Source organism: Cynocephalus volans, chromosome 3 (genome assembly GCF_027409185.1).
Source record: "Cynocephalus volans isolate mCynVol1 chromosome 3, mCynVol1.pri, whole genome shotgun sequence".
Lineage (NCBI taxonomy): Eukaryota > Metazoa > Chordata > Mammalia > Dermoptera > Cynocephalidae > Cynocephalus > Cynocephalus volans.
Window position 1 is genome coordinate 62,261,358 of NC_084462.1, and position 22,413 is coordinate 62,283,770.

The following is a 22,413-nucleotide window of genomic DNA, read 5'->3' on the forward strand; positions in this document are numbered from 1 at the left end:
TGTTCATGTAGCATAGTGTCTGACCTAATTGCATCTATTTTTTGTCCTGGTCCCTGCTGAGTAGATGTCCTGGAATGCCTCTCTCTGGGAAGAGCACCATAAGTTTTAAATACAGACACTTCCTCACTATCCCCCTCCCACACACACACACACGTCACACACATCACCATCCTAAAGAGAAAAGAAGTGCTATGTGCAAATCCCAAAACAGGCAAAGAAAGCAGACTAGCAAGGTGGTATAATATCAGGCCAAAGGTGAAGTCGTTGACTGGGCGTGCCCACATCTGCGAGCTCTCCAAGAGCTCGCGTGTGTGTGTGTGTGTGTGTGTGTGTGTGTGTGTGTGTGTGTGTGTGTGTGTGTGTTCCTTAGCCCTTTAGAATACAGATCAAAGAATCAGTCTTTATTTCAATGTACAAATGTCCTCAGAGAATGAAAAAAAAAAGTGGAGGGGAGGTTAAAAAAAAAGAAAAAGCCCATCTCCACACTGAATATTTCTCAGTTAGATATTTTCAGCCACTCTTCGAGCATAGGCTGGGGTAATTTTAGCAACCAGGAAGTGGAGAGCGGGTAACTGTTCTATTTTGCTCTCAAAGTGCTCCATGCACTCCATTGTGATAGCCCATTCATTCTTCAGTTCAGCAAGTGGCCTTGAGGGGACAAAGCCACGTGTTCTGAAGAGGGAGCAGCACCCAGCTCTGTGGCAGTGTTTGCAGAATCCCCTGAGCTGCTATCTTTAGACGTGTGGGGCTTAGTTACTGCAGTGTTTTCCTGTGGTTGAGGTTTGTTGCTGCCACTGCCCTGATTTTTTTTCAATTCACTTATTTATGTAGTCAACAAGTGTGTTGAGTGCCCGGCCCGTGCTAGACTCCAAGCACATTAGTGAATGAAGCAGCTGCAGTCCCTTCTCCCACAGAGCCTTCAGCAGAGACAGAAAAGTAAATAGGCAATGCCAGTGTTTTCACAGGAAAGTCCGCGGTGCCACGGGAGCCCTGATACAGGATGCAAAACAAGATCTCGCAGAATCCGAGTGGTTGCAACAAGCCCTGCCCGGGAGGACACATCCCTGGCCTGTCCACCTGAGGAGTCCTAGAGGCCACCGGCCACAGCGCGGTGTCAGGTGCTCCTTCTCTGGGCACCACGCCCTGGTTTTCTTCTTGCAGCTATGTCAACCTCTATGATCCCCAAATTAGGCAAGTGGAGATTTTTAGAGCAGCTCAAATATTCATTCCCAGAGCTGTCCCATTTTTCTAGGCCAGCAGTTTCCAGGTTGTGCTCCAAAGAGACCTCTAGTCCTGAGGAGTGCTTCAGGGCTGCCCAGGAAGGGGAGAGCCAAGCCAGTGGGGCTTCAGCCCGGGCCACCTGCTCTTATCTGATTTACATCCAGGTACAGTTTTGTTTGAAAAAATAAAGGGACTACTCAGATGTCCATCAACGGATGAATGGATAAACAAAATGTGGTCTATACATATAATGGGATGTTATTCGGCCCCTTATAAAGGAAGGAGATTCTGACACATCCTACAACGTAGATGAATCTTGAAGACATTATGCTAAGTGATATGTCAGTCACAAAAAGACAAATACTGTGTGATTCCACTCATATGAGGTACCCATAGTAGCCAGAGACAAAGGGTGGAATGGGGGTTGCCAGGGGCTCAGGGGAGGGAGGAGTGGGGAGTTATTGTTTCATGGGTACCGAATTTGGGAAGGTGAAAATTTTCTGGAGATGGAAGGTGATGATGGTAGCACAATGTGGATGTATTTAACGCCACTGAACTGTACACTTAAAAATGGTTAAAATGGTAAGTTTTATGTTACATATATTTTGCCACAATAAAAGTTTTAAAATAAAGGGACTGGTAGTTTGGGGAATGGGGAGGAGGACCGTAGATTTAGGGCAAAACTCTTGGATTACAGATGAGGTGGCTACAGCCCCGAGAGCAAAAGGGCCTGGCCAAGCTTGCGCCAAGTCGACAGCCCAGCCGGCCCAGAACCCAGGTGGACCGGTCCCCAGCACAGCACTCACCTGTCATAGATGTCCAGGACGTGTCTGGTTCCATGACCCAGATGCACAGAGCAGGGGACACAAGTGGTGGCAACACTGGCTCTCAGGAAGGAAGAGGCAGGGCCCTCAATTGCCACCGTGTGCCTGTTGGCCACCAGCTGGTGCCCCTCCCAGCAGCTGACCTTTGTGTCTGTTGCAGATTGCCTCCCTGCTCAAGGACAATGAGCGCATCCAGTCCACCCAGACTGTCACCCCCAATGATGAAGACAGTGACATCAAGAAAATCAAGAAGGTCTGTACCATCCCTCTGGGAAGCCCACTTTACAGCTTTCTCTTTAGAGAGCCAGCCCAGGGTCAGCAGTGTCCACGTACTGCCCACTGCCCCCAGAGCATAACACCCCCTTGCCCACCCACCTCAGCTCCAAAAACAGAACCAACAGCCCCTTCCCTCTGAACGGCACCCTCTCAGGCCATTTCCTCTGGTTATGCCTGTGAGCTCGGGTGGTTCAGCCCCATTCTATAGATAAGGAAACTGAGTTTCTCTAGAAGAAGGAGTGGGTAGAGCCAGGACAGGAGCCCAGGCCCTGGGACCCTCCGCTGAGAGCTTCCCTCAGTGCCATGCAGCCTCACCAAGACCCCCAACCCCCTCTCCACCGTCATTCCCTTACATGCCTGCCTCCCCCGTCATGCACACACCACCTTCACAACTGCCCCTAAGTCCCCAGCAGGCCTCAGCATGGGAGCCCAGCCTTTATAAGACTCCACTACTTTTACCCTATTAGAGTTCAGAAGGGGCAGACATCTCAGATCTGCCCAATACCTAGGATAGTGACAGTGCCATGGCCACTTTGGCAGCATGGTTTGTGTTTGCAGCTTGCCAGGCCCAAGGCAGAGGAGCCTGACTCATGCTGAGAAAAACCAGTGAAACCAGAGAATACTATTTTTTGCGAGCACAAAAGGACCCTGATGCCATCCATACTAGAAACTGCAAACTCGCATCCCCTAGGCCGAGTTCAGCCTGCCAGTGTGTTTGGGGTTTTCAGCCACGGTTTTTTGTGTATGTTTTTTTCTTTTAATTTGTTGCCAGTGCTTTAAAAGCTAAACATTTCACACAAAAATCTGGATTTCTGGTTTCTCAAAAATAGAAGTAGCTAACATTCTTTAACCACCTTCTATGTGCCAGACGCTATTCTAGGAACTTTACACAGATTAATTTGATGCTCACTAAAATCCTCTGAGGTTTTATTATTATTTCCATTTCACTTATGGGGAAGCTGAGACACAGAAAGGCAAAGTAACTTGCCCAAGTTCACATAGCTGAGTATTTGCTGAGTGACATTCAAACCCTGGCTGCACAGCTCCAGAGCCCATGCCCTGGTCCCTGGGAAACACCACCTCCTGGAAAAGCGGAAAGCCCAGCAGCCCCTGGCCACCTCCTGTCCCGTATGCACATGGTGACAGTTGGCCCCAGGCAGGGGGTGCTGCCCTCTGCATCCCCACCCAGCCAGTTTCATGCATCTATAGAACCTTCCAGGCCACCCCAGGCATTGGGATTTGCCACCCGGGTCTGAGCCAAGTCCCAACCAGCAGGGACATCCTGGCCTGTCTTCTCTGCTGGGACCCACTGAACCTCCCACCACCCTCCATTTTGAGCAGCCACTCTGATTGGAACATTTTGTTCAAGGCCAGCTGAAATCCACCTCCCATGGTTCTATTTTCACCCTCCTGGAGCCTCAGAGTAAGCCCCTCCTTCTTGGAGAAAGCCCAGCTCTTTGGCCTCGGGTCAGGTCTTACTCCACGCACACATCCTAGCCAGCAGATCTGCAACTGGACGGCTGTACTTGCATGACCTCAGACCCCTCCCCACCCCTACAGCACCAGCCAGTGCCCTTGCTCCGACTGTCCAGTGTCCCTCCCTCTGCAGACCATGAGCTTGCACACAGCTCAGGAGTAGGAATGGGAGTGAGATGGCCCCTTGAGTGGAAGCCTGTGCAGCTTAAAACGATCTGTGGGTATGTGAATTGAGGCCCTTCCATGTTCTTGCCAATATGAGGCCACTCTATGCAGCCCCGCGGCAAGACAGCTAAGCTGAGTGTCTGCATTCATTTCCCCACTGAGTCAGGAGGAGAAGCTCCAGGCAGGCGCCAGGACTCAGAAGCCCCTGATGAGGCTCAAGCATGAGATTAACTAATTTTCCCTGTTCTGTTCAATTTGATAATCACCCTCTATCCAGACGAGCTTTAATTGAAATTTTTGGGCTTTCAGGCAGATCGTTAGACAAGACAAGGTGTGAGCTGTGCCCAGCACAGCCTGGCAACCTCAACTCTCAAGCCACCTCCCATTTAGGAAAGTTGGGGCCACAGTTTTCTGCCTTCGGTAAATGCTTCTAGAACCAGCCAGGGAACTTGTGAAAATGCAGAGGTCTGGGGCAGGACCTGAGAGTCTGCATTTCTAACAAGCTCTTCAGAGATGTTGATCCGTGGGCCATACTTTTCAGTCCAGCCATCATCTCATTAGCCCCATTTAACAGATGAGAAAATTGGCTTAGAGGCACCAAACAACGTGCCTGGCATCAGGCAGGCAGCAGAGCCAGGCCTGGTCCACACATGAGCTCTTTTCACTATTGCCCAGCATAGAGGATGGATGACAAAGCCTCGGTCCCTGCCCTTGGGGTGCTCACAGCCTGAAAGGACGGGAGGGGCGGAGACCGTCTATCAGCAGCCTCTCCGGCTGGTCTCGATGCGCAGGTGCAGAGCTTCCTGCGGGGCTGGCTGTGCCGGCGGAAGTGGAAGACCATCATCCAGGACTACATCCGGTCGCCCCACGCCGACAGCATGCGCAAGAGGAACCAGGTGGTGTTCAGCATGCTGGAGGCCGAGGCCGAGTACGTGCAGCAGCTTCACATCCTCGTCAACAACTTCCTGCGCCCGCTGCGGATGGCCGCCAGCTCCAAGAAGCCTCCCATCACGCACGACGACGTCAGCAGCATCTTCCTGAACAGGTGAGCACGCCCCGCGGTTGGCCAAGGGGAGGAAGGAGACTAGCGAGCACTGGCCGCCAGGCGCTGAGCAGGACTTTGAGGCCCTCGTCTAGTTTCCGCCAAGTGCAGATGAGGAAACTGGGGCCCAGAGAAGAAGGACGTTGCCCAGGGTCACGTGGCTAGAAGCCGCCAGCCCCAGCAACTGTGGGGCCTGGGGCGGGAGGACCAATGGAGGCCCACATAGCATAGGTCTAAACCAGTGGCTCTTAACTGGGGCACTTTTGGCCCCCGGGGGACACTAGCAGTGTTTGGAGAGATTTTTGATGGTTGAATTTGGGGAGATTGCTACTGGCATCTAGTGGGCCAGGGATGTTGCTAAATATCCCACAGTGTACAGGACAGGACCTCCCAACAGAGAATTATTCCACCCCAAATCTCAATAGTGCCTCAGGTGAGAAACCCTGCTTTCAACATTTAAAAGTTATAAATCGAGGTTAAAAAAAAAGTTAAATAAAATATATTTTATCTTGATACTGTTATAATGACCTGGAGAACAGTTTCAAATTTAGAATTCTTAGGCTCCTTAGAGTTCTGCTCTGTGCCACGCTACCCACATGCCTTTGAAAAACAGTCACTTTTCCCAGATGGTGGCTCAGGGCATTAATATGAGATTTGTGGTACTTTAGAAGGCCTGAGCTATGGGCTGCTCATCTGCTGTCAACCTCTTTTTAAAAGGATTGTCTTACGAAATGGTTTAAATGAGTTTTTTGTGGACGATAAAACTGTGTAAACAGATAAAAGCAACAGAAATGAAGACATAAACAGAGTGTTATTTACAAATGGATTTCATCTAGGAATTAAAGTAAATCATGGTGTGCCCTTGCATGTTCATTCAGCTGCATTTCTTTTAAAATATTCATCATTCGGTCATTTCCTTAATCCCAACCTGCCCTGTGCTTGGGAATTCAGGACCCAGGGTCACCTGCCTGTGCCTTCCCCTTCCCCCTCTCTCTGCCAGTGTGGTGTGAGTTTGAGGGGCCAATGGGACACCCCTGAGGAGATGGGAGAGGCAGCAGGATGTGGGTCTGATGCCCAGAAGAAAGACTGGACTGAAGAAGCTGAAATCATTGGTGTGGGACAGGGTTGACACCATGGACATGGATGAGGCATGGGAGGCTGAAGAGGAAGAGAGAGAGACAGAAGAGGGGGCAGGATGAGGGGAGCAGCTTTTGGCCTCATGTGACCATCTAGAAGCTGAATCACTGGGCCTCACAAGGTTGCTTTTTAATGTACATGTTGAACACAGTTTTTAGACATTAAATAAACGCTTTTATGCATTAACTAAAACAACGAAAACGAATATTATCTTTTTGTGAAATCAAGTAATATTTACTCTCAGAAACTGCAGTTGGATTTTTTTAGACTCAGTGACCCAGAGTTTGGCTAAAAAATGTGGAGAATGTGTTTCTTCCTGAGTAAACTCTGGACAGCTCAACTGGGTTGTCAGATTCTCGAACAGGAGCCCATCTGTAGGTCTGGATGGAGCCCAGGGAAGTGCATTTCCAATAAGTTTGCAGGTGCTGCTGATGCTGCTGAAATAGGAAACTTGAGATAAACATGGGGGACTGTCTGTATTGGAATCTCGGTTTCAGGAAGCGTTGTTATATTTCTGTGTTGTCTGTACTTTTCTTGCATTTTAGGCCATGATTGCAAACTTTTGGTGACCATTTATCATCATCATTAAAAGACAAAAGTTTATTTATCTTTTGTAACTTTGTTATACTGCACTGATTGATCTTTAATGGAATTCTTTTAACCTGGAATCTTTGGTTAATCATTTCACAGCATCTGTTCAAAATTTGTTTAGAAAAAAACATCACAACATGATTTTATATTTTTTCCTTGAAGAACTAAATGGATCAGGTCAAATGTCTTTAATTGAGAACAAATGGGAGGGAGGAAGGGGGACTTTTGTCTTCTCATGAAGATGGTATTTTCCACAATGACCTTAAAAAACAGATATGAGACCTCAAGATATACCTATGAGTCCGTCAGCAGGACATATGGATAGATTTACCCAAGTCTATTTTTCCTCTGCCTGTTGTCGATACAAGTCAGTGTGTATGGTAGGGACCCAGCAGTGATTAGGGGCAGGAGGAAGGGGTTGGCAGTGGCCCCACCAAAGGCAGGGGCACTCATCCACTCATTCATTGATCAAAGTGGCACACAGTGCCTGGCTGCCTGCTGAACCCACCATCAGGGACAGATAGTCAACAAGATGTTTACCATGAAATGTGACAGGAACCACCAAAGAGGCTCCCTGGAGAAGGTGGTATCTGAGCTTGTTCTTAAAGGACATGGGAGAGTTTGCAAAAGGAGGAAAGAACTTTCCAGGCAGAGAGAATAGTGTGTACAAAGGCCCCAGGTTGAGAATGGGACTTGATCCTGGAGGCAGGAAGGAGTCAGCAAACATTTCAAACAGAGAATGTCATGGTCAGGTCTGCTTCAGGAAGCTCAGCCCCTCTGCCACGTGGAGGGGGGGATTGAAGGGGGAGAGTGGAGGCTAAGAGGCCAAGGAGGAAGCTAGTGAGCCTGGAGGGCCTAGCAGGCATGACTGCCTCAAACTCGCTGTCCCATCCTGCCAGCCAGTGGCAAATGTATATCTGAGAACCCTTTCCTGGTGCCTTGAGGGTGTTGGGTAACTGAAGGCTCATAGAACGAGAGGAGAAAATATCAAAAAGTAATGAGCTCCCCATCATGGTAAGAATCCAGAGGGGTAACCCTTTGACAGATGACAAACATCAAAGAGGGTAGTTTAATGAGAAGCCTGTAAGATCCTCATCTCTGAATTAGTGACACTGTGGATGTGATGTTTCTCAGGGCCTCCCGGGGTAGTGCCCACACCTGCCTGGAACAGGGACCAGTTGCTCCCTCCACAGCCCTGGGCCTGAGAAGCTGGCTTACAAATCTCCATCTCCCTAGGTAACCTCTCATTTCATCCCAAGAACGCAGCTCTCTTGCTATGGATACAGAGTCCCTCTCTAACAACAGAACCCCCAGGCTTGGCTTGAATTAGGAGCAGGCAGACTTAGGATAGGGTCCTGGTCTGGGGAAAAGCTCTGCACAGGAAGGTGGCCACCACCGAGCCAGCTTCCCCCCCTCTGTTGATGCCCTGCCCAGCCCCCACCAGGCCTTTCTCCTTCTGTACAGTGGGCCCAAGGTCAGTTGTTGCGCATCTTAGTATAATCTCATTGATCTCAGTCAAAAGAGTGGCAGCCTGATCAGTTCTCAAGACCTTCAAAATATGGACTCTAGTGGTCATCAGAAAAGGCTGACCCAGGAATGTTACCTGCCTCTTACAGGTGTTGGAAGATCAAGTGAGAGAGTCTGTGTAAAGCATTTAACACAAAGCCCAGCACCCCACATATCCCAAGTGCTTTGCAATAATGCACTTACAAGAAATGAAACTAAAATCTAATGTGGAGTGAACACTTCCCAACTCATTTTACAAAGTCAGCATTACCCTCGCATGAAAACCAAAGACATGAGAAAAGAAAACTACAGGCCGTGAGGCAGGGGCACTCATCCACTCGCTCATTCAACAAATAGGACAAGTGACACACAGTGCCTGGCCTTTTATCTTTCATGAGCATAGATGCAAAATATTATCAGATTAAATCCATCAGCATTTGAGGGTACTTCAGAAAGTTTGTGGAAAAATAGAATTAAAAGATAATACAAATCTTTCCATGAAGTTTTTGAAGGCCCCTCACATAAAAAGGGTGATACATCCTGACCAAGTGGCATTCATCCCAGAACGCAAGATTGGCTCACCATTGAGAACCAGTCAGTGGATTTACTGTGTTGTCTTACTGTATCAGGTAGGAAGACCCAATGGTCATAACAGTGGATGCAAGTCTGATGTGGTTGGCTCCTCTCCTGTACCCTGGCCTCTGTTCTGAAGCAGGGACAGGTCAGAGATCTTTCCTTCCCCAGGGGCTCAGGGGTGGTGTGGGAAGAGCCAGCTAGAAAATGACTGCCCCGAGATCATCCTCACTTCAGTATATGGCCAGCTTGGTACAGCACAGGCTTCACTACCTTAACCTCTGTGCCTTTTGTGAGCATAAAGAACAGCTGAAATTATATTCTTTGTTAACCTTAGAACAACCCCTCGCAGTACTTTGCAAGCCTGAATGTTCTGCACTACACCTCCCACACTCTGTGGGGCCTGCTTTGTACCAGGCTGTCTGTCAACACTTGGCCTGTGTCCTTGCTGATCCTCAGAGATGCCCCACAAGGCTGGAGCCAGGGCTCAGAGAGGCAACAGATGTGCTCAGGGCACACAGCAAGTCCAGGGCAGGCTGAGATTTTAACCTATATCTGTCGCAAGTTAAGGCCCTTGCTGCCCCCTGCTGCCTTGTTAAAATAAATAATGGGTTGGAATCCTCTCCATTGACCCACATTCTCCTTCCCCTCATGTCCCCCGCCACCAGTTCATAAAGAGCATGCACCATTACAGCCCAGGTCTCGTCATGCACTCTCTGTCAAAGAACTTCCCCTGTGTGTGACCCAGTCTCCCCACTGACTGTAAGTGCTGTGGGGGCAGGATCCAGAGCATGAACCTCCCTCGTCTCCCTGCCTCAGACCACAGCACAGAGGTTCGTGTGTCATAGCCAAGGGCAGAGGCTGCCAACTCACTTGTTGGAGGGCCTTTCTGCACATAGCTCTCCCCTGGGTTTGGTTTTAGGCTAAAATGTACAGCCACATTAGAAATCTGATACTAATTTGGTGATTTAATTTACCAAATCTCATTAAAAGAGGTCCCTGGGAAGAGAGAGGCCTCTCTCCAGGTTGGCAGATTCATCAAAAATGTTACAGAGCTGGGGAGGGGTGTTAATTGTTTTCTTCTAAAATAGAGGAGGAAAGATCTTTGAACTAAACATCTGCAGCAGGCTTTGTTTAGCCAAGACAATAAGTGTATAGACTTGGTCTATTTTCATTTAATAAAAACCATGCCCAGCATTGTGTGCTGGGAAGCACAGGTGTTGCCCCATGACGAGAGGCATCCCATCCCTGCCGCAGATGGTTTGTATCTTGATGCCAGCTCTGATTGATTGACAGTGGCTGCCTGAAGCCCTGAGTGGAGAGGATGACAAGGCTCAGTGGGGAGCATGCCACTGTCAATTTGTCAGGTCTGCACGGGCTGGGGAGTGAAGAGAGGCAGGCACTTGAACCCATGATGAGTAACTAGCAAACTGCAATGGCAGAAGGTGTGGTAAAAGGGAGGAGACCCCGTCCTGTCCTACTCTGGCCCAGCTCTATCTGCCTTGCACTGGCGTTGGGCGAGTCACACCCCTTTCTGGGCTCAAGGAGAACCAGGCAAGATGAGGATACCCCAAGTGTGCCCTGAAGACATGCCACTTCCTCTCCCTGGAACATTCTTCCCACCCTACTCTCCTTCCAATGGCAATCTACTCTTTCTTCATGTCTTTCCTTGAATGTCATGTCCCTGACACCCCCCATGCCCCTTGCCACAGTTGGCTTATATCCCTAGTCGTGCTTTCCCAGAGCCCCTGTGCTGTCCCTTTTGTAGCATTCATCACATTTAAATAATGATTTCTTGTGTGTCTAGATCCCCCACTAGACTACCATCACACCATGGGTGGGGACAGGGCCGTAGAATACAGCTGCACCAGCTATGCACTGCACAGTGCACAGTTCACATAGACCAGGGTCAGCAGACTTTTTCTGTAAAAGGCCAGATAGCAAATGTTTTAGACTTTGTGGGCCATACCATCTCTGGCAACTAAGCAGTCAGAGATCATTTATAAATGAATGGGTGTAGCTGTGTTCCAATAAAACTTTCCTTATGGACATTCAAATGTGAATTTCATGTAATTTTCATGTGTCATGAAATATTCTTTTGATTTTTTTTTTTTGACCATTTAAAAATGTAAAAATTTGTTCTAAGCTCTCAGATCATGCAAAAAAACAGCAGATGTGCCAAATTTGGTACATGTACTGTGGTTTGCCAACCCCTGACAAAGGCCAGGCTGTGAATGGTGCCTGCTAGACTTGTGCTTCCAGCAGCCTGTTGATGGGGACTATTTCCATTTTTATCATTGCTGGAGTTCGACATAGGGAGACCGACGTCTGACCAAGTGCCTGACACCTAGTAACTACTCAGTGACTATGTGTTGAATGAATGAAGGACTGGTTCTGCAAGATGTTACTAGGGATTTTACCTGCAAAGGGTCACGTAGATTTAGGAAAGCTGCATGGTGTATTTCCTTTAAAGAGTCACAATAAACTTAGCATTTTAAAAGAATCAGTCTTTCCTATTTAAAATGTTACAGAACATAGAAAAAAAATGGAAACATTCCCAATTCTTCTTACCAAAACTTGATTTAAAAATAGCACATTTTCATATGTACAGTCTCTCTCTCTCTCTCTCAGAGGAGCTAATGCAAACAGAGTTGAGTTGGGAGTAAAACAAAGGGAACGGCCTGTGCAAAGGCCCTGAGACAGGAAAAAGCTTGACAAATTCACAGAACTTAAAGAAGGTCAGAGTGGCAGGAGGAAAGTGGGGAAGGGAGAGTTACCCATGAGACAAATGGGGGCAGCAGTCCCTGCAGAGCATTGAAGACCAGGTTAAGGCCACTACACATGATCAGATTTAAATTTTTAAGAGATGAATCTGCTATGTGGAGAAAGGGTGGACCAGGGGCTGGAGTGGAAACAGGGGACCAGTTAGGGGTCCACTGAAAATAGTCCAGGCAGAGATGATGGGGGTGACAGGGGCAATAGCAGAGAACAGAATCAGCAACTTTGATGGAGTGAATTAGGGGTGAGGGAGGAGGAGGTGACAGATGACTCCCTGGTTCTGCCTAGAGACTAGTGAGATGGGGCTGCCCTTTAACGAGATGAGAAGTCGATGAAGGAACACTCTGTGGGGTGGATCAGAGGTCAGAATCAATGGGAAGACTACCAAAACTGTTATAAGTTCAGCTCATTAAAAAGGAATCAAAGTCAGTAGCTCTTCCCTATATCTACAGGAACCACTTAGAAAATATAATATGAGAAAAGGATCCCATTCACAATAGCAACAAGAACAAACTATCTAAGAATAAACACAAGACCTGTGGGATGGGGGCGTAAATGAAGACATCAGAAAGTAGAGAGACATACCTGCATCCTGGATAGAAAGATTCCGTGTCTTAAGATATCCTTTACAGCCAAAATATTCTGTAAGTTTAATATAATTCCAGTCAAAGTGCAGCCTTGCAAAATGATTTTAAAGTTCAGTTGAAGAAATAAATACATACAAATAGATAAGGCTCTGAAAAGGAACAATGAAAGAAACGTTCCCAACCTGTAATTAAAATATATTATGAGGGTTTGTAAATATATTATATAGTAATAAAAATAGCTGGAGACTAATACCAGCATAGACCAATAGATCATCCAAATAAAATAGAAAATTCAGAAAGAGACTTAAGAATGTATGAGAATTTACTGACTGAAAAAGCAGCTTGTTAGTAAACAGCATATTCGATTAATGGAGTTGGACAATCAGCTAACCAAACTGAGGGAAAGATTGCTTCTGTATCTCTTATTCACATCTTACACCAAAGTAAATGCTAGTTAAGTATTTATATGTGAAGATAAAGCAATACAATAAGAACTGAGTAAGGATGCAGTGTTGGAGTGGGGGAAGGCATCATGTCCAGTGCAGAAGGCAGAGAGAAAACAGTAACCTCACAAGACCAAGTGGAAAAACTTTACAACACCACCAAACACAAGACCAATGGACAAACAGCTGAACAAAAATGTCTACGATGTATATGTCAGACTATATACTTAATATATAGTTATTTTAAATTAATACAAGAAAAAATATTAAATGGACATGACTAGGCAATTCCCAAAAGTACAAATGACCAATCCATAGGAAAAATGTTTAACCAACCCACTAACAATATTTTTTTTTAAAGCGAACCACGTCAAATGATGTAATTGTTTTTTTCTTTTTCAGTTGATAACAATGGTAATTTCTGCGTAGTGGGATTATAAATGAAATTCTCAAAATTCACACTTTGAAAATGGAAGCTACATCAACTATATTTTTATATTTCTAGCTTATGATATTCCTGATGTGCTATCGCACAAGCCTGTGCAGTATTGGAATTCAAGAAGTTTCCTTTCCTCCCTGGTATATCCTGAACAGTTGTTTGCTGGAGCTGCCTGGGAATGGCTTCCCTGAGCCTCACTGTGGCAGTGCTCAGGGTGATCTAGAAGGACCTAGATGTATGTCAAGATCTATATATAGCTCCCTCAAGAACCCCTGAAAGTCCCCTGACCCCCATGCCTCCCACCTCATGGCAGGTGCCCTTCCCTCTGTACACATTCACGGGTTGTGCTGTTCTGGGTTGGTCTCTTGCTATTGAACTCTTCTGAAGAGTCTGCATGTGTGAACTACCAAAGTTATTAGAATTGGTACGTGTTATCCATTCAACAAACTAGTTCGGGAGCCACAGCAGGACAGAAAGCAGGCTTGCTGAGGGTCATTAGTATGTTGCCATACCTGGAGGGACCCTTTCTCCTGGGACTTTAGGGAGATGACAGCAATTCACAGTAATGATAGGGTCCACACTCAGAACTCGGGAAGTTTTCTCTACTTAGATTTTGTTAGGTTCCTACTGGTTGCAGTCTTCATAAGTTTTCCTTTCCTTCTGACATCTCGTGGGATATAATGGAGTTGCTAGCTGTGCTCTTTAACCTGGTGGTATTGTGTCATGTCCTCTCTCTCTCTCTCTCTCTCTCTCTCTCTCTCTCTCTCTCTCTCTCTCTCTCTCTCTCTTTCACCCACCTCCCTCACCCCTTTCTTTCCATCTCATGCCCTCTTTCTCCCCACCCCACCTGTTTCTGTGCATAAGGGGGATGTGCAGCATATTTCCAACCCCTCTGGGGTAATGAGTCTCTCACGTCTCCAAGCCCCCTTGTCCTTTGGGCCTGTGCCCTGCCCCCCACAGCCTCCCTTGCTGCTGCAGCTCAGGGGCGTCTCTGTGCCTGCTTAGCACCCTCTGCCCCCTGCTCTTGTGCTGCAACAGTGAGACCCACAGGTGAAGGAGCCACCCTCAGAGCCCAAACTTCTGGAGAGGGCAGCGTCCAACGACAGCTCCCCAAGGTAGAAAACACCAGGCATCTCAAACAGCCAAACAAAGTCCTGGGAATGCCCAGAGGAGGGAGGGTGCAAAGAGCACAGCTGTGTGGAATATAACCCAACAGTGGCCACCTGCTGTGGTAAAGAAGGACAGAGACCATTCCAGGGAAAGGGAAAGGCCCAGGACTGCCCCTGACTCCCAAGGGTATTCACTCCTCCTCTCTGGGCCTCAGTTTTCCTATCTATAAGTGGGGTGCACTACAAAATTCCCCAGACATCCTGGGGAAATGCCAGATCTTCAGGGAGAAATGGTCAGGAAGAAGGGATGGGGATGCCTTCAGGAACCAGCAGAAGACAGTCTCTCGTGTTCTCCACTTTCTCTCAGGTTGTCCTGGGAGAGGAGACACTCGGGGGCCCTGTTCTGGGGCCAGCTGCTTGGAGATCAGTGGGCGAGGAAAGGTGGGGATGGGGGGCAAAGTCAACGTGGCTGGCAGGGGAATGCTCAGAGGCCCATCACCCAGGGCTAAGCCACCAGTGACGGTATATTCTACAGTGACGAAGTAGAGGCTTTGCTAGCAGGAAACTCTTGGTCTTTTGGCTTCTCTGACTTAGATTCCAAAGGGGGGGGCAGTTTTCAGGGTGGTGGTGAACTAGCTTTTGCTGAGCGCCTACTATGCACCAGGCACTTTAGAAGTCCCACTACTTGCAGGGGTTTCCTCATTTCCCCTTCATATTTCACAAAGAGACATTAAGCATCTTGCTCAAGGCCATACAGCTGGGAGGGGACATAAGGTGGATTTAAGCCCCATTCTGTGTGGGTCCCAAACCCTAGCTCTTAACATCGTCAGTGGCTTTTCTAAAAGACACCCCAGGGGCTCCCCGCAGGTGGGGCTTGAGGAGACACGGGAGCTGTGGGGCAGAGCAGCTCCCACCTCTGCCGGCTTCGTGGGCATGTGACCCCATGTGTAGAGGAGTCAGTGCTTGGTGTAACGCTCCGTCGTCGCTGTTTTGAGATGCTTAATATGTTTCTAACAAGGGGGCTGCATTTTGATTTTACACTGGTCTTGGGGAAGGGTCATCTCTGGAGAGGCAAGAAGTGCCTTGGCCGGAGCTCACCCTGTGCTTTCTCTTTCAGTGAAACCATCATGTTTTTGCATCAGATCTTTTACCAAGGCCTGAAGGCCCGCATCTCCAGCTGGCCCACGCTGGTGCTGGGTGAGTAGCCAGCCTCGCAGAGGCCCCCAGAGAAGTCCCTCTCCAGGACAACCCCTCGAGGTTGCATATGCCCCCTTTCAGCACATAATAGAGTGGTGCTCTTTACAACCCACAGAATCCCTTGGAAGGGGCAGAGGAGGAGAGACAATTTGCCCAAAGCTGTATTTCTAGGAGGAAGTGATGTATTTTTAGTTTGTTATCCACTTTTCCCTTTTAAAAAGAATGTATACATACCAATTTGAGAAAATTTGAAAACCCAGAAAAGTAGAAAACATTTAAAAATATCAACCAGAGCTTTGCTTCCCAAAGATAACCACTATAAACACTTTGGTGTTTTCCTTCTAATTTTTTTCTTTGCATAGATCTTGGGTTTGTTGTTTGGTTTTTTTCCCCCATTTTACATAATTGTAAACATACTGAATATAGAATGTGAATCTTGCTGTGTGTTGTTTTTTCCTTTACTTCACATTATAGCATAAGCACTTTCTGAGGCTGAAAATGTGCTTTTTGATCGCTGCATAATGCTCCAGTGCCCTGTGAATGCAACATCACCTGTGTAGCCAGTGTAGTCTCCCATCACTGGCTCTTAGAGTTGTTCCAGATTTTTGTTATTAGAAATAACCATTTCGCCAGATTAGAGATCGCTTTCTTGGATAGATTTCTAAAAGTAGAATTACTAAAGCAAACAGCTTAAACACATTAAACGCTCTTGCTTCACACATATTCTCCAGTTGTTCCAAAAAAGGCTGCACCGCCCTGAGCACTTTCTGCACCTCACCCTCTCCCGCACTGGGGGGTCACCTTTATTTTTTCACTTTAATTCAGTAGGTAAGGGTGAATGTTGGTGTCACCTACACTATGGAGACAAGGGAAGTGGCTCAGGGAGGTGGAGGACGACTGAGGCTGCCCAGGTAGAGCTGCAGAGCCAGACCCACACCCCTACAGAGCTCCTCTGCCCCGGGGAAGTGGGCCCTCTTCTGGTTTTTCTCAAATCAAAGACCTCTGCTTTTCTCCAAGGTCAAAAGAAGACGCATCCCTAGAAAGATGGGGTCTGCGTCTTCTATGGTTGCATTGTTGAGGACACTGTCCATGGGGTGGTTGAAAGCCTGTTATAAGAGCTCCTGTGTAGAGCTGATTACAAGGAAAGCATATTTGTCTTTTTTAAATGAGGTCGTAAGAAGAGGTTTCTTATGGTTCCATCCCATCTTTTCAAATGTTGAAGGCAGGCTTGGGGAGATTCGTTGGCATTTGGGGGCACAGGGGGACAGGATGTATATCCGGGAGGTTAGAGACCAGAGGGGGTCTCTATCCGGGGGGTTAGGGCCAGAGGGGACCCACGTTATGAGCCATAGGTGCAGAGCCTGGGGTGCCAGGACAAGGACAGACAGACGGAGGAGCAGAGACTCACGGGTGGATGTATCGTGGATGGGAAAGCCCTGGAATGGGGAGTCAGGAGACCCAGCTCCAGGCCAGCTGACTCAGCTGTGACCTTGGTGGGTCAGTTCTGTTGCAGGAGGGAGATTCTGGAAGGGGGCGTCTCAGGAAGCATCCTCAGCAATGACACGGGTGGATGAGCGAGGGCATGGGACGGGACGAGGGAGAAGCTGGGCCACCTGCAGACACAACAGAAGCCTCAGCCGGACCCATGGGAAGCTCCGGAGCTGGGGGGGACCTGCAGAGATGTCCTGAATTGAGGCAGGGGCTGGCCTTGACACCCCCACATGGACCCATCACTGGATAGGGTATGACCTGGACAGGGCAGCTTCCTTCAGCTGAGAGCGGTTCCCGGAGAGGGACCAGCTGAGCACTGTCAGCCCCAGCACTCCCAGCTGCTAGGGGGCGAGCGCCTGGGTCCTGACGGGAATGGGGCAGCACCCCACAGTGACCACTGCACCTCCTCTCTCTCTGACTCTCCATTCACAGGTGTCAGGCTAGAGAGGGTCCCGCATCTCTAAAATTCTGTGGTTCCAATGTGGTTCCAGTGACTGGGCCCACCTCTCTGGCCCTGGAAGGGGCAGTGGTACCAGAATCATCTGCAAAGGCCAGGGTGTGGGGAGCCTGGACCCCGGCCCCTCTGGGTTGGGCTGGGCGAGCCAGGGGCCTACATGAAGGCACCCATCCACACAAGAGTGCCCTTGGCTGCACGCTGACTCTCACCCTCCTTCCAGCTGACCTGTTTGACATCCTGCTGCCCATGCTCAACATCTACCAGGAGTTTGTGCGTAATCACCAGTACAGCCTGCAGATCCTGGCCCACTGCAAGCAGAACCGCGACTTCGACAAGCTGCTAAAGCACTACGAGGCCAAGCCCGACTGCGAGGAGAGGACGCTGGAAACCTTCCTCACCTACCCCATGTTCCAGGTGGCTGCCCAGCCCCTCCTGGAGGGTGCATGCTAGAGGGGACTTGGGAGCTATATGAGGCCGCAGCTGGTAGGGGCTGCAGCTGGAGTGCTTCATGGTGCCACAGTGAATGGGGCCTCGGCCAGGAGGCACATGCCCTGCTCTGGGCTGCTTAGGGCCAGCTGGCCACGGAATAGAACAGGCAGTGCAGGAGGGCCATCAGCAGACCCTTTCCCTCCTGTCTCCTGAGCCCATTCCCAGGCCCTGTCCCCTGCCAGAGCAGAGCCCCAGGCAAGACCCTAGAAGAGCATCCAAATTAGAGTCGTCATAAGTGCAGCCTGTTTCCTTCCTCAGCCTTGTTTGAGAAAGTCGTCTGGGCTGGAAGAACCAACCTCTGCCTCTCTCTGTCTCTCTCGCTCTCTGATTGGCACTCTCTCTCTGGCTCTCTGTCTTTGTCCCTCCTTGGCTCTCTGTCCCTCTCTGTTTCTCCCCATCCCTATCTCCCTGTCTCCCTGCCTCTCCCCTGCCTGCCTGCAGATCCCCAGGTACATACTGACACTCCACGAGCTCCTGGCCCACACGCCTCATGAGCACGTGGAGCGCAACAGCCTGGACTACGCCAAGTCCAAACTGGAGGAGCTGTCCAGGTGAGCCTCACCCCTCGGCGCCCCCCAGGCTGGCGGACAGGGTGGGGCTGTGAGGAAGGGGCACAGCCTGTTTCCTGGAGCGGTCCTGAGGTTACAGCTCAAGCCCAGGTGGGAAGCCAGGGGATGGCGTGGGTAGTGTGCTGTTTCCCTGGCACAGATGGGCTCCAAGGGAGGGCCCTGAACTCTCACATGGACCCATCTCCCAGAGAGGGAGCTGCTCAGGGATGCCCAGACACTCTGTGTCCATTTCCTCTGTTCTCCATGTCAATGTGTCAAAAACCCCCAGTTAGAGGACCCCAGATGGGATCCTGGGTGACAGGCCCTTGTGTGCCCAAGTCTCCAGTCAACACAGATGGTGACAGTGGGTGGTTAAGCCCAGTTCCAGAGGCCCGGTCCTCCGCTCAAGGCCCCTCTCCTGGCCTCTCAGCCCCCGAGTACCAAGGGGACCTTCCTCTGCCTGGCAGCACAGAGGGACCAGCAAGGGGCTCCTGTAGCACCCCAAGCAGCAGACAGGCGGCCTGCACATGGTGTGGCAGCAGAGCCAGGAAGGGGTTCAAATCCTGGCTATATTTTGAAGGTGGAACCAACTGGATTTTCTGATGGATTAGATATGAGGTGTGAGAGAAAGATTGAAGCCAAGGGTGATTCCAGAATTTTTAGCTGAGCCGCCAGAGGATGGAGTTGTCATTAACTGAGATGGAGAAAACTGCAGGAGGGGCAGGATTAGAGGACATGTTGAACTTGAGATACCAACAAGACATCCAGGTGCAGATGACAAGAGGGAGTGTGGGGTGTTTCAGTCTGGAGTTGCGGGGAAAGAGAAATTCAGGAGTCTTCAGCTTGGAGATGGTTAAAGTCACAGAACTGGTGAGTGAGGTTAGGCAGGAAAAAGGCAAGAACCAAAGGCTGAGCCCAGGGTCTCCACCAAGAGGTGTCAGAGATGGGCTGCCCAAGGCTGCAAAGGACGATCAGTCTGCAGTGTGTGGGGTCCAGCCCAGTACTACCCAGGACCCTGTCAGCCATTCGGTGACCTGAACGGCTTCCTGAGTCCAGTGAAGGGTAGCCAGTCAGGCTGTGGCTCCCACTGGGCAGAGGGAGGACCAGGCTGGAACAGGGCAGGGTACATACAGGCTGTCCCCAATCCTTCTCAAGCCCAGATGGGTTCCAGATCCCAGGGTGCAGAATCAGGACAAGGGTGTCATCAGGGTGCGATTGCAAAGGAACAGAACCATTGGGGGAGGGGACACTCCAGTTCTCCCACACCCAGGGAGCCAAATCCTGCAGTCTTCCCCAGAGAGAAGCCTTGGGATTCCTGTAAGTCAGTAGGGCTCCTCATCACTGGGGGATGCCCTGTCCTGGTACAAACAGGGATGTAGGTGGCATGTGGGTGTCATGGTATTTGGCTATCCTTTTTCCCCCGAGATCCTGGGTGTACAGCCTGCTCTTCCTTTCTTCCAGCCAGCCACCTGTACCTGGCCCTGAACCCAGCCCTAGTGGCACAGAAGAGGTTTTCCTTATCTCCATGATGACAGCCCTTTCATCCTCCTCTCCCCCTCCCATGGGGGAACCGAGGAAAGCTCCCTGACCTGGCAGGAAGCCATAAGATACACAACCCCCTCCTGAGCTGTGCTCAGAAACACTCCTCCCCTCTGGGGACTGGGCTTCATCCTGCCTTTTGTCGTATACTCCTGTATCCTGTGCTCACTGGTAACCCAAGTCATCACCTCCAGTCCTCCAGGAGCCTCAGGCCCTGGAAACTCACACTGCCTTCCCAGAGCTCCCCAGCTCGGTGTGCACTTGGTGTTCCCCACACTAACCCCAGCCTGGGGCTGGAGCTTACCCTGAGCAGTTTCAGTTTATGCATGTCTAACTGGGAAGCTAGTTTTGCTGCTTTGAAATCACCCCACTGTGTTTTACGAAGTACAGCCTTCCCCAGCAAAACCCCCACCCTCAAGAGAAGTGGTTCTAACTAGCACTGGCTACTTCCAGAAATGAACTGATCTCTAGGGACTAGTGTATACCTGAAGGTGCCTGCCTCTTAGACATCAGGCCTGGGCTTCTGAGAAGAGCATTGCTGGGGAGGAAAGAGGGAGACTGAGGCTCCCAAGGAAAAGACCCCCTCTAGATGCCCCAGTCTGTTTATTAAAGTGGCAGTCTTGTGAGTTTAAGGCTAAAAAATAGCTAATAACAATACTTTTCCAACCAGTGATAATAGCTACAGTGATCACTACCCTTTATTCAGCAGCTGCCATGTGCCAGGCATGGGGCCAGCCCCTGAAATACTTTATCCCCGTCTTCACCCCAGCGTTCTACAGATGAGGAAACTAAGGATCAGAGGGACTGAGTAATTTGCTCAATGTCATGCTGATTCCATTAATCAAATCCAGTTCCAGCAGTGTCATCTTTCATTGTTGTGGGGTTTAAATTATCTACAAGAGGACTTTGTAAGCAATGCCTGTTAACCAGCATTCTTGGTGGTCTTAATTGTAGAATTGCAGGCATCAGCAGACAAGTGAAAGCCTTTGTGCTTTGCGTGGAGTTGATGGGCTACTTTTTCCAGGCTCCTCCCCCGCCCCACCCCTAAATTATTTACTATCTTCCTAAAATTTCTGGAAACCCTTCAAGGTAAAATTTGGCAGCTCACACCCACCTTTTCCCACCATCGCTGTTTTTAAAAAGCGGTTAAATGGTGCCACCTGCTGGAGAGAAGGGGTGTTGCAGCAGTCAGCACAGGGATTAATGGGAGTGTTGTCTGTGTTGCCTCCCAGAAGTGCCAGAGCCTACAGAAAGAAGTAGATCGAGATCAGTACTTCCCTGAGCCAGCTGGACTGCCAGCTGCACCAAAAAATAAGCCTGTCCAGGGCCCAAGCAACATTAAGGAAACAAACATAGAAATGTCTGGAGAAAGAGGATTCAGGAGCGGAAACAGCAAGTGCAAAGGCCCTGAGGCAGGAATGAACTTTGCTTGCTCTATGGAAGGGAATGGGCAGTGGGGGTGGGGGCAGGGCACTGAACAAAGGGTGTCTCCTGTACTCCCATCTCTCCCAGTGCTGGTCTGGACCTGCTGTCCCTGTTCTACATGGTTCAGACTTCCAGAATCTGACAGACCTGCCTCTTAGCTGCTAACTTTCATTTTCTTTTTTCTGAAGTTAAGAACACCGGCCGCCTTGAGCTGTCAGAAGGATAAAATGAGATCACACCTGTAAAGTGCCCAGAACACAGCAGGCGCTCAGTAGATGTACACCCCCTGCCCCTTCATGACTACAGGCCCCACCTGAGATCCTGGATGACAGGCTTTCTTCTTAGGTCTGGCCAGAGACTTGGCATTCTCTCCTCCCTGGGAGGTGGGGGCAGCCTGCCTCTGACTGTGCTGTTTCTTGTCCCCACAGGATAATGCATGATGAAGTAAGTGAGACGGAGAACATCCGGAAAAACCTGGCCATCGAGCGTATGATCATTGAAGGCTGCGAGATTCTCCTAGACACCAGCCAGACCTTTGTGAGACAAGGTATGGCCTCTGACCCTGCCTCCAGTGCCCCTGCCAGGTGGGCCCCAGCTGCAGGAGGGAGGTCGTACTTGGAGACACCACCAGTTGGTCTGGCTTCCATGTGCCACAACCTGCTAATATGATGGTGGAGTATTCTGGGGCTGCTGGCAGAATGCAACAGCTATATGTAGATGTCGGTATCTATACATATAGATGCAGATATTATTGGTTTTCACAGTTTTCTTCTCTCCAGAAGTAAACATAATTCTACCCAGATGGCCTTGATTTGTCTATTGTATGTCATAGTAAACACTGACATGTCCTTTTTAGGGAAAAAATATTGGGTGGGGGAGGAGGACAGATAATGATTGGCCTGTGAATCCCAAGTGTTGTCCATGTCCGAGAGGAGGTCGGTGCTGGGGCCACTCCTCTGTCCTTTGCTCCCCATCCTCTGCCTCTTAGAAAAGGCTGTGTTTACAGTGGTTCTCATGGGCAGAAGGTCTTCTCCATCCTTCAGCCTAGCTTACCTTGGAAGCAGTATTTGAGAGGCCCAGCACTGTTGAGAGGCAGGCAA

The 22,413-nt window shown here is 49.4% G+C and overlaps 1 protein-coding gene across 4 annotated transcripts in view; it reads left to right on the plus strand.

Moving 5' to 3' along the window:
- RASGRF1 (Ras protein specific guanine nucleotide releasing factor 1) overlaps positions 1-22,413 on the plus strand; it is a 109,179-nt gene that overhangs the window by 37,793 nt on the left and 48,973 nt on the right. For all 4 annotated transcript variants that reach the window (XM_063091331.1, XM_063091332.1, XM_063091330.1 and 1 more), the window contains 6 exons: positions 2,206-2,298; positions 4,754-5,007; positions 15,285-15,364; positions 17,533-17,726; positions 18,243-18,352; positions 21,742-21,860. In XM_063091331.1, coding sequence (XP_062947401.1) covers positions 2,206-2,298; positions 4,754-5,007; positions 15,285-15,364; positions 17,533-17,726; positions 18,243-18,352; positions 21,742-21,860 — 850 coding nt within the window. The remainder of the gene's footprint in view (positions 1-2,205; positions 2,299-4,753; positions 5,008-15,284; positions 15,365-17,532; positions 17,727-18,242; positions 18,353-21,741; positions 21,861-22,413) is intronic.